Genomic DNA, 12,495 nt, shown 5'->3' with positions numbered 1-12,495 from the left:
GTGTACGTGCGGACCAGACTTACGCTTAAACAGGGACATAGCTACAGCAGTAGTAAGTCGATTTTTATTCTTTTGTCATTAATTATGGCTTGATCATTTCTGTTTTCTGTAACAGTCATGAATCAAACCCGCCGCACTGTGTGTGGGTGTGTCTGCAGTCTGCACGGCTCCCGGTTGGCATCTAGTGGTTCAACTGCCATGTAGCCTGAATGCAATTTGCCGCATTTATAAAGAAGTCTTTAAAAAATATGAGACAAAATCTCACACTGGAGAGACAAAGCACATTTACTATTAGTTACTTTTATTTATTCATTTGCTTATTTTTTTCATTTATTTCTTTTTTTTTTCTTAAACATAAAACTGTTAAAACAGCTGTCAAAGAGAGGACATTAGTATCATAGCTCATAACTCAAGTCAGCTATGTATCCATCTGAGTCTTTGTTCATCTTTCCATCTGCTCTACTTGTTTTAGTCCTATCCATAGTCCTGCCAATCTCCCCAGTCTTTGAGCACTTTGCACTACATAGCACTTGCCAGTCTCTTGTTCAGCACAATATTGCAAGCTGCTGTTTTGTTGCATTTTCAGTGCTTTGAGTAGTGGTATTTCATGCCCCATACATGTGTTAGTCTGCATGGCAAGACAGATAATGTCAAGATCCTGTTGATCTGAAGGAGTGTCTGTACAGAGTGAAATAAACTGTTGGTTCTGGGGCTTTTCAGTCACCACATACCACATTCCCGCTGTCAACTATGTTTGTAGGATTGGGTGAGTGGGAATTTGTTGCTGATCAATTAGACACATTAGATCAAGTTCCATCAAACACCTGGATCAATAGTCAAGTTCTAAATAGTTCAGCATGTGCTGCTTGGGGCATTAAGTGAGTGGGGTATATTGAATACAGACAATTTATCACATCGTACATCATCAGTAAATTGCCAATTACACAAAACTACATTAAATTAACTTTCAAATACATAAATTCATGTGATTGTCAAGAAGTTGAGGTGCCTTTGCTCACATTCTCACACCTATTATCTCAGCTTTAAGCAAATTTCCATTTCATTTTGAGGCAAAGTTGCACCGTTAGCCCTGATTGATATCCAAATACACACAGCAATACATTTGAATAAAAACAGTGGATATACCACAGTTGTATCAGTGTTACTAAACTCACTCTGAATAGTAGGGAGACTGGAAACCTACTGATGTAAACAAGCTTGTCTCTGGTGCTAACTTAATCCAGGATGTAAACAAATGCTTAAGTGGTCAAGTAGGAGCTAGTGCACAGGACTACTGACAGGATTGGATCAGGGCCTACAAGCAAACATACCCACACGTTACAAAGGAGAGGCCACTCATCCCAGGAGCATCCAGAGTCAACGCTTTTAGACGCTGAGGGTCTGAATCATGGGTCCTTTTTGTTCTCAAACAGCAACAGTTTCTTCTTTTCTTTTTCAAAAAGAATGACAAACATATCTCTCCCTCTCTGGACAGACAGGCATGGACAATTACAATAAGCACTGAAAAACGAAAAGAAAAGAAAACAATTTTCGGTTGGACTACCCCAATTTTGAGTCAGTTGCCATAAGTGCAATTCTTTTTTTCCATTGCAAAACATTCTCTGTATGAACAGAATCATAATCTCAACAAAAGTTTCTCAGATGCACAAATACGTCCCACTCGGTGCTTCCTGTTATTTCTTCAATTCTTCCACATTAGAGTGTTGAACTGGCGGTGCTTCACTGTTTATATCCAGAAGATCTGCATTTCCCACAACCCAGCTTTCCTCTCCCTCCATGCTGTGTGTTTATTGGTCAAAGCACAATGAATCACAGGATGGTCACATTGAAGTGTCATGTGATTGGTTGAGATGATACTCCACAGAGAGCCAACTGTTGTCCAATATGACAATATCGTCTTTTTTTTTTTTTGTTTGAACATGATGCATTGTAGTCCCACTGTTCAACCCCCCCACCCCCCTCCCACACACACACACACACACACACACACACACCTGCAGCTGTCCAGATGCAAACCTATATGCCCACATGTGGGGAGTCGGGGGGTGTGAAAAGCAGAATGGAGCGGAGAACCTGTTTTTGTCTTTACAGCAAGAAAGACAGCATGAGACAGAGAGAGAAAAAGAGAGTCCATCCATCAGTGTTCTTTCCACCTACCCCTCTAAGCCAAAACCCGGGGTAGCTGCAATGCTGACTGGTGAGCAAGAGGAGAGAGGAGGGGCGGGTTCAACTGATCAGGGATAAGTGGTGATCAGTCTATGTATTGATCAGTGATCAGGAGCAGTGAGTGGGTCCAGCCCCTCCTCTCCCCTACACCTACCCGAGTCCGCTCCCCCCACATCCCACCCCACCCCATTTCAGCCCATATCAGAGCAGCAGGACCTGTAGACAGAGGTGGCCCCCCCTGGCCCTCCACTGTCAGAGGATGATGCAGCAGCGGCACAGACGCTGACCACCTCCATGTACAGAAGGAGGAGGTGTCACTGGGGCAAAGTAGGCATGGACCTTGATCTCTGGAAGGTGGGCCTGTGTAGGGAAGCGGTGTGTTAATACAAGGATATAAAATGACATTAAAAAAGATTTGTTTCTGAGTTCGGTCAACCGTTCTATTGTTCGTTAAAGGAGTACTTTGATGTTTTGGGAACATGTTGCATACTTGTTGAGAGTTAAATGACAAGATCAAGGCCACTCTCATATGTGCTGGTTAAACATGACAGCCAGCAGCCTAGCTTAGCTTAGCTTAGCACAAAGACTGGAAGCAGCAATTTCCTGGAGTAAGACATCTGAGAGTGGTATCGATCTATTCATCTAACTCTTGACAAGAAAGCAAATAAGTGTATTTCCCAACATGTTGATGGTTATGAAATGTTATAGGTATATGTTTTTTAAATAAAATAAGGTAGTGAATAACTGAACAGAGAAGTGATTTTAAAAGTCACTGATCCAATCCCCAACAAGAGCAGAGTCTATGTGATCCATGATTTCCACTGACCCGGATGCGTTTGATGCCAGCCCTGGTGACTTGCTGACAGTCATAGAGCTCAATGCGCTCCAGGCGATGGCAGCTCTTCAGGTGCTCCAGGGTCACGTCTGTGATGAGGGGGCAGTTGTCCAGCTCCACCACTGTGAGGCGCTCTTGGCCACAGGTACTACTGCTGAGAGCTCTGATGCCATCGTCTGTGATCAGCTCGCAGTGGGACAGAGACTGTCCAGGGCACAGCAGAGAGGGTTGAAGACACACAGATAAATGGATTAAAGCTCTATATGCATGCAGACAGGCTGAGGCAGAACCTGGCACAAACTCAGAGCTGCAGGTGTAAATGTTTACCAGTGCTTGCAGGAGAGGGCAGTGGATAGACAGCTGAACCAGGGTGTTATCTGTCACCTGTGGAGAGGACAAGCTTGATTAACGTACTGTTCTCAAATGTCTAGAGAGTCTTATTTCACAGTTTTGGAAGTGTGTGTTGCATGTCCCACTCTAGTTTTGTATCCCACTAAAATTTTTTCTTCTATGTCACTTCTTTTCTGTCTCCCGCTCTCTGCTTTTTTGTCAAAATCAATTTAAATACTGAGGTCATTGAACTGCTCACTCTCCCTCTTGGCAGGAAACACCTTGCCATGCATGTAATCACACCTGTCTTTTTCCTCCAATCTCTAGCCAGAAAAATGGATCAAAGTCAGAGAATGATTCCAGATTAAACATAAATACCATGACCATGATGTTGGGAATAAATAGGGATACCACAAGTTGTCTTACCAAAATACATTCTTCTAAGTCCATTTTTTCAAGCTCGTGACAATTCTGTGAAAAAAACAGAAATCTTAAATTAAACTCAAAGAGATATGGAGGAATGGATGGCTGACCCAAAAAAGGTTCAGAGAAAACACGACTAAAAGACCCAAAAGAAACTCACTCTGGCTAGGACAGTGAACCCAGCGTCTGTAACATGGGAGCATCTTGCAGCTTCAAGGATCCTGAGAACACACAAACACACATGCAACTTGTAAAGGCTACTTGGAGGGTATGGTTTAACGTGGTGTGTTAACAAGGTTGATCTAAATCATTACCAAGCACCTGGGTTATGAAGCGGGGCTAAGACACAGCTTTAGGATTATGTATCAGAGCTCGCAACCTTCTCTATTAAATAAAATATTTTATTTCCATGCTTTAGACAGTTTGCTCTGAAGCTTTGACACACCTATCTACATGTCTACATGGAAGGAATTTGGCCTTTTCAGGTAGCTAAAATTACTTGGAAATCCACACATACATATTACATTTATTAATTTAGCTGACGCTTTCATCCAAAGCGACTTACAATTGCTATATATGTCAGAGGTCGCACACCTCTGGAGGAAATAGGGGTTAAGTGTCTTGCTCAGGGACACATTGGTGGATGTTTCACAGTGTGTCTCACACCAAAGGCATGTGCGTTATCCACTGCACCATCACCACCCCATGTATACCAATACCAATGAGGATTCTAGTCAATTTTTGGAAATGATAGTAGTCACACTGCCTGAGAAGGAGATTTTGTGGACAACAAAGCAAGCTTTTAATGTCCTTGTTAAGGATGGTGAGACAGGTGTGCGTGTTTTTCTCACTTGAGTCGGGGACAGTTGAGTCCCATAGCAGTGAGGGAGGCATCAGTGATGTTACTACAGCCAGACACACAAAGGATCTGTAGCTTGTGGCATCCTCGGCACAGATTGACCAGACCTTCATCTGTTATTTGCTGGAGGCAACAAACACACAAGACAAATTACAAAAACACAGAGGCATACAGACACATCCCTCATGCCTTATTATCAGTCTCTCCCAGTATCCACATCCAAATGGTTTGTCTTACTGTGCAAGACTGCATATTGATGGTGGTGAGTTCTGGGCAGTGTTTCTGAAGGTGTTTCAATGCTCCATCATCCAGCTGGGTTAAGAGAAAATGCACAGAATTGTTAATCAAACACCTGGATATATAATCTATATACTGTAATGTATGTGACTGTTTATGTGTGTTGATGTATCTTCTAATAATCAACAGTGGCTTGTGAAAGACTCTGAACGTCCCCCGAGTAAACAGGAGAAACCTTTGTTCAATTCCGTGCCTGTTTTTCCAATTAGTTAATTCAATCCACGTGTGACTACTGTCCCCCGTGAGCCTCAAAAGATGATCCGTGGGGGGTTCATGGTATTTTTTCCAGGGAAGAAAAACAGACTAGACACTGGTTATGCAAACAACAAAAACTGAGCACACAGCCTGAAGAAAATATTGGTTCTAGAGGGGCAACAGAAAAAGAACATGCCAACCCAACACAAACCACTACATCAACAGACCAATCCGTGGGATGGAAAATGTACTGTGTTTGGAACAGCAAGTAGGGAAAAGGGCACATTTCTCTTCAGTAAGTCATTTTTCAGCAGTAGGGAAGCAGTGTGGCTTGTGGTTATGTTTTTTAATAATATGGGAATTTATAGGTATTTGTTTTGAGTTTTCTGTAGTTTTAACATTTTTGAGCTGTCTTCACCAACAGAGAACCCGGTTTACAGTAAATTGTAGTGAACAGTGTCCTCTGGCAGCAGGTCACACAACAACGTCTTGCACGGGAAAATAAAAAATGTATTAAAAAAAAAAAATCAGGCAATACTCCTTTTAAATAGTAGCACTTGGAACAGGGTCAAAATGCCTTAAAATCCTATAAAGAAGGCCTGATATGCCCACTGAAAGAAAAATCCCTTGCTCTGGCGTGCATGTGTGTGTGTGCGCAACCACTGCTGCCACCGTACCTGTGTACAGCCTCTGAGGAACAGTGCTCGTATACCGTTGCAGCCTCTAGCCAGAGCCTCAATGCCATCACGTGTGATCTGGTCACACCACGACAGGTTCAACATCTCCAGCATTCTGCAGCCATCACTGAGCATGCACACACATTAAACAATGAAGATGAAGACAAAACACACAGGGCATGTGTCTTAAATTACACCTGTGTACATTTATTATTTGTTTAAGAGTTCAACAAAAAAAACTGTGTGCACAATGTGTAAGGGCTTAAGGAGGAATTGAGAACTATTTTCTTTAAGGGGTTCTGTTATGTGGGATTTGGGTTTAAGTAGCCAGGGCAATACCAAGTGTGCGGGTGCTACCTGAGGGCCTTGAGGGAGTGGTTGCTGACGGACACACAGGAGGTGAGATCCAGCTGTTTGAGTTTGGAGCAAAACTTGCTGAGACTGAGACAAGTGCTGTCTGTGATCTTGGTGCAGCCGTTCAGGTTCAACACTTCGATGTTTCTGCAGTTCTGAGCAAATGTCCTGGGAAACAGTCGAAACAGTAGAGAGTGAGAGGTGGGGGAATTACTCAAGAGTCGCTTCATTGAATAAATAAGAAGTCAGAAGCTGGGAGCTGCTGGGAAGCCAATTAACAAAGTCATCTACAGGCCCTTGAGAGGTTGTTGTACAGCTTCTGTTCATTACTTTTTTTTATGAAAGCCTGATTCTCCAAATAACAGCTTGTACCTCTTTAAATCTGTTTTCCACAGCAGCCGATAAAAATCTTGTCAAACCGTGTGAATGAACAGATCAAGATGTACAAGTTTTATATAAAAATAAAATTACATCACCTTTGTTTTTTTGTTTTGTATATGCATGTGTGCGTGTATTTGTGTACATGCACAGTAAACTGAGATTAAATAGAATTTAAAAAAAAGCGTTTCTACCACACACTCCCCTGGGACTGAAGAGGAACAAGCCGCATAAACTTTAAACATAATCACATGTGAACAAAACAATAAGTTATCAAACCACCAAGAGAGTGAGTTTCAGTAAAAGTCAAAAGAGCACCACACTCAGAGACAATGAGAATCTCACTTCATGGAGGCGTCTCCCACACTCAGGCAGCCCCTGAGGCTCAGCTGCCTCAAGAAGCCTCCACAACGCTTCGAAATGTTCTCCACCACCCGCCCCTGAGAGACACAGGCACAGAGAGAGAGAGAGAGAGAGAGAGAGAGAGAGAGAGAGAGAGAGAGAGAGAGAGAGAGAGAGAGAGAGAGAGAGAGAGAGAGAGAGAGAGAGAGAGAGGATCAGCTGTGACGTCACAGTCGGCACCAAAGTGTACTGACCCAGCACTAAGCCTTGGGCTGGATAATACTACTCAACAAGCATACACATGCAGCACGTATGGGCAAGTATGCACTCACACACACACACACACACACACACACACACACACACAGTCCATTCTACCGCTTCACTCTTCTCTTTTTGTCTCTCATAAACACACCCCTCACCTCTATGTCTGTCTGGAAGTTGAACAAGTCAATCTTCTGCCAGTTACTGCCATCTAGAGCCAGTACATTCCACGCCTGAGAGGGTGACAGACAGGTTGTGGACAGAGACAGACATGTGGGTCAGACAGAGGTGGGGGAAGGTGAATGAGGACTCTGTTATCATAATATGCGGGAAACATGAATGAACACTCTGGGTCAACTGCCCCTATAATGCACTCTGTGGGTCTGGCTCGGTATACGCATGAACAATGCCCACTTTCTGTTTCTTTGTTCATGCAGCAGGCGCACTAGTTGTTGTTAATCACTTCTTACAACCACATGGAGCCCCTCTAATGTGAGGATTTGCTTCTTTTCTCTGTTTTATATCATTGTAAACTGAAAATCCTTGGGTTTTGGAGTGTTGGTCAGACAAAACCAGACATCTGAAGACCTCACCTTGGGCTCTGGGAAATTATAATGGGTATTTTTCCACTGTTGTCTCATACTTTACAGTCAAAACAAATGATTGATTAATTGAGAAAATAATTGACTGACCAATCATAACAATGGTTGGACATTTAGGTACACAGAACACCTACAAGATAACCAACAACGACATATATCAAAAATATACAATCTAAATCGCTTAGTCACAGCTGTCTTTATTTCCCTTAAAGAAATACATTGGAGCTGTTGTAAAAGAAGCAGCCACCACAGCTCTGCATTCACAGTCAATGTGCCAAGCCCTTGTTATTATTCACAGATAGCTCATTCAGAAACGGCTTTCAGCTGCAGTGCCCTGCTGCTAAACAGTGGTCCACTTCCACATAACCAGCAGATGGCACTACATTATAGACATTTCTAGAGAATTCAATAATGGTAAACCGGTTTTAATTCAACCACATAATAGTTTAGAATTACATCAACACATTCTTTTTGAAACAATGAGTGTGTTCGTCTACAGTGGGTGGTTTGGAGGTGTAGAGAGGGAAGCGCTTACCTTGGATACTTGGGCACACCTACAGAGAGTAACCACATCTAGATAGGAGAATATTCTACGAAGAGACACAAAAAGAACAGCATGAGCTTGTCTCACTTTTTCCACCTAAACTTTATACTTGAATATCTTTCCCTTTGTGTGATTTAATATATGTTTAGTTTATGTTTTTTGTGCGTGTCTGTAGAAAACAGAACAATCTCCTGTGTTTGGTCGGTAGCAGGAGAGCCCCACAGACAGCCAGTGTTTGAGCTGTGGGCCGGTCAGCCACAAAGGGCTGCATGCAGCAGGCTACTGGGTCAGCTCAATCCATTAATCTGCCATTGAGTAATCTCTGGCACTCACTCACACAGGCAAGGCCACAGACAGCATGGGACAGACAGACATACATACATATACTGAGGACACACATACAATAAAACCTCCTCAAGCACATACATGTATTGTATACTTCATCTGAGCTCCCAGTGATTAAATGGCCTTTTACCACTCACAGAAGTGCTTCAAAGAGCCAATCTATAGAAACTTTGAGGTATTCAAAGAATGGTCATGGCGCCAAAGCTTTGAGTGCAGCTGGGGTCTGAATGTCCTTTTAACCCTCGGAAACAGGAGCTGACCATTGTTTCCTTCATATAGAAGCAGACAAAGGCTGCGTGTGTTGATGTGTGTTAGGTCAGGGCATGTTGGGGCATGTCTGTATAATCTATACCGGAGTCTTGTGTCAGGAAGTACATGCATACAATCAACAAAGCAATGCAAAGACACCCACACACACACACGACACACATGCACTCTCACACATCAAACACATGGACACACACACACACACACACACACACACACACACACACACACAGTCCTCGGTGTCATTGCAAGGCCACCAGAGAAGCTGACCAAGCAAGCAGGCGGTCATCGATCTCCCTTCTAATAACTGGTTAATGGCTGTGACACTGGTCATTGATTGGCTGTCTGTTTTAATCAAACACAATCTGACTTTCCATTATGTGTGAAAGAGAGAGGCCTTTTACCACAGAATTATTATTTTACTCATACTCACAGAGTAGCAATCACTCAATCTGATTTGGTGAGTCCTGTTAACCTATTTGGCATTTGCACTTGATAATAAAAGCCTAATAGTTGAGAACAGCCCTGACGTTTTAGATGAAGACAGATTGTTGTATTCAGGCAGTGATTATAGCTGTATCACTAACATGGACAGCGACAAAGAAAGGACAACAGAAAGGGTAGGCTGTGATACAACAGAGCCAAATTCAGAGGTACAACATCATGAGTATGTTTTTCACTTTACCCTAATGCTGCCTCTGAACGCAGGCAGAACAAAAACTAAGTTAGCATCCTTTGATTGCTCTGTCAAATCCTGCCTGAGTATGCCTATGTTTTTATGACATGGTATATAATGAGATTTTAATGGCGCATAGTCCTATTTGTTGACAAAATGTATACCTGGCCCTTCAAGCATGGCTAGATAAGAGAGTCAAGCCTTCACAGCGAGTCAAGGACTGGTTGCCATAGCAACTCCGGTTAGACATGAATTTGGGCGGTGGTAGGGAAGGCGCCGAGTCAGCACTTCTGGGTAAAAAGACCCTCTAAACTCTCTCCGAGGCTCGTCTGTCAGACAGGGTTCTTCTATATCACGCCACAGTTCTAACAGTTTATATCCATGGCCGTTTACAATGCAAAAGCAGTAACTCTAATGAGAACACTGATTAATAAAAAAACACATTATTCCTCACAGGATATTTGCCAACAAATACCACATGGTTGAGCCTCTCCAGTGGTTCGAAATCTTTTCTGGCTGGTGACACCTTATGTCTTGTTATGAGTTGTAAGCAGTTTATCTAAAAAGTGAGTTTATCCTCTAAAACTCTACATTTAGTTGATTTATTGAGTACTTGATCCACATAAAATTAATCATCTGCAGTTTTGATAATATAATAATCGTTCAGTCAAGTCACGTTACAAGATTTAGTAGCAAACATTCACTGGTTCCTGCTTCTCAAGTGTGAAGATTTGAGGCTTTTCTCTGTTATATCTACATTTCGGACTGTTGGTTGAATAAAACAAGCAATGTAAATACCTTACATTACGCCCTGTTTATTATTTCTTGTCATCTTATTGACAAAATGCTTGAGTTATAAATAAAGGCCCACTTTCCATGGTTTATAAACAAGATTTACAGACGTAACAATGAGTCTTCCTCACAGCTGATGTTGTGTAACATCATCTCAACATGACACATGTGACACTAAGTCATGTGTTGCAGCCAACGAGTGCATGTGAGTACATATTTTTCTGTCCACCAGTGAAAGCAGTGCTGGTAGTAATGGGTGTACTGGTGATCTCTGTGGAGCACAGCTGGAGCAGCAGCAGAGCACAGCAATGCGGAATTCCCCACAAGCTAAGACAAGCTATTTATAGCACACAAACACAGACGTACAGTTTGCATAGGACCAGGAGCGTTTTTCTCTCTCTCACACACACACACACACACACACACACACACACACACACACACACACACACACACACACATGCAGTAGTGTAGTGCAGCGACATGCAGGTGCATCCCTTTCAAACATACATGCACACACACAGATCCATGTATAAATCAGTGTGGAGGATGAACATGTGTGAGTGATATTAGATTTATGGGTCAAGTGGGACAAAATACTGGTTTGTAGGTCACAAGGTTAACAGGACCTCATTGCAGACTAGTGACCAACATACATCATACTAAAAAAACAGATACCTACACACACACACACACAACTGGTGACAAAACAAACAAACACACACACACCTACACAATGACTGGTCAAGGCTGCTTCAGCTAATGAGGAGGGGGGATATTATTAATCTTACCTAAGAAGAAGCTCTTTGGGGAGCTTCTTATTAATGGGGGCTTCATCGCTGTTTGAGAACACCTGCCGAGACAAAAGATAAACAACAATAAGAGAGTGTGTTTGAGGTGGTCAAGAGCAATGAGAAAGAAACAAGACACAAGCTGCTACAATGGCAACAGAGATCAAAACATAGAAAGCACAGCGCATCATCATCTTCATCACGAACACAACAACATACACAACTGAATCAGTGTCGGGGACATTATTATTTTGTTTTTCTCCAAACTCAAAATGTGTTTTAAAGGAGAAGTAAGTCTTAAAACAATCCTCATATCCCCATATATACATTAAAAGCACTGTTGGTCACATTAGTTTGTCCAAACTTGCTACAAAAAGTTCACTTCTTAAAGCAATTTCAGTATAAGGGAGGGGGGACAAAATCCACAGCGCTCTTTCTGTGTAAAAAACAAAAACAACAAAGTGCAGCTGAAGCTACAGTAATATGAGGCTTCAGTAGTCTGAGTCAAGTCAAATCAAATGGATATCTTCCAGAGTTAGTCTTTTTAGTATGAATTTCCCTTCTTTTGTTACAATCCCGCCACCGCAGCTCAGCAAGGAAACAATGTCTGTGGACGCACAAAGAAAATGTGGTACTAAAAAGACTGTGACTTTGTAAGATACCCATTTGATTTGTCTAGCTCATACTGCTGGAGTCTCATATTGGCTTAAACTGGAGTTAACTTGTCACCCTGTCACTTACATTTAAAATACTTTAGAAAGGAATCTCTTTGCAGCACAGTATGGACAAGAGGAATAATCGACGTCGACAAGAAACACTTTTGGTGTACACATAAGCATGTGAGTGTTGGTGTATGACAGACTTGAAAATAAGTGTGAATCTATCCTTCAATAAAAATACAAACTTGCTATGTATTTTCAGTTACTAGTGAGAAAAAAAGGTATGCTGATAAACAAGCCAGAGCTACATTTGGCTTTCCACGTCCCCTCCTTACAAGCTTATAATTCTGTTAGCCTGGTCAGCTTGTTGGCATGCTTATCTCAATTAGTCTACTCGCTGGATGTCTGGCCATCTGCTGAGTGGGACACACACACACACGCACATGCACACAGGCACGCTCACACACAGTAACAGGCTCGCAGGTGATTCAAGTCAGACCTCTCTGTGTGAAGAACAGAGGCAGAACATTCTAGATCAGGTGGGCTGTATTCAGCCATGAATTTAAATTACGGCAAACACCCACATTTGCTGTGCCTCTGCAGACACGCATCCTTGCTAGTGATGCACTTGTATCCTCAAAGACTCAGAAACTGTATCGAATGAGGGGGACTCCCTGC

The 12,495-nt window shown here is 42.4% G+C and overlaps 1 protein-coding gene across 2 annotated transcripts in view; it reads right to left on the bottom strand.

The window, feature by feature from the left end:
• Positions 1-280: 280 nt before the first annotated feature.
• fbxl2 (F-box and leucine-rich repeat protein 2) overlaps positions 281-12,495 on the bottom strand; it is a 16,570-nt gene continuing 4,355 nt past the window's right edge. Inside the window, exons 2-14 of one of the 2 annotated variants that reach the window (XM_038724983.1) lie at positions 11,159-11,220; positions 8,279-8,333; positions 7,300-7,374; positions 6,881-6,975; positions 6,161-6,325; positions 5,804-5,930; positions 4,872-4,946; positions 4,627-4,757; positions 3,936-3,996; positions 3,779-3,823; positions 3,350-3,406; positions 3,014-3,226; positions 281-2,547 (exon numbers count right to left, since the gene is read on the bottom strand). In XM_038724983.1, coding sequence (XP_038580911.1) covers positions 2,440-2,547; positions 3,014-3,226; positions 3,350-3,406; positions 3,779-3,823; positions 3,936-3,996; positions 4,627-4,757; positions 4,872-4,946; positions 5,804-5,930; positions 6,161-6,325; positions 6,881-6,975; positions 7,300-7,374; positions 8,279-8,333; positions 11,159-11,220 — 1,269 coding nt within the window. In that variant the 3' untranslated portion in view covers positions 281-2,439. Of the gene's footprint in view, positions 2,548-3,013; positions 3,407-3,778; positions 3,824-3,935; positions 3,997-4,626; positions 4,758-4,871; positions 4,947-5,803; positions 5,931-6,160; positions 6,326-6,880; positions 6,976-7,299; positions 7,375-8,278; positions 8,334-11,158; positions 11,221-12,495 lie in introns of both variants that reach the window. The other variant, XM_038724982.1, reaches the window with a different exon arrangement.

Source organism: Micropterus salmoides, unplaced genomic scaffold, assembly GCF_014851395.1.
Source record: "Micropterus salmoides isolate LMB-PRFRI ecotype aquatic unplaced genomic scaffold, ASM1485139v1 Ms_hic_scaffold_17, whole genome shotgun sequence".
Lineage (NCBI taxonomy): Eukaryota > Metazoa > Chordata > Actinopteri > Centrarchiformes > Centrarchidae > Micropterus > Micropterus salmoides.
This window is presented reverse-complemented; position numbering and strand designations above follow the sequence as displayed.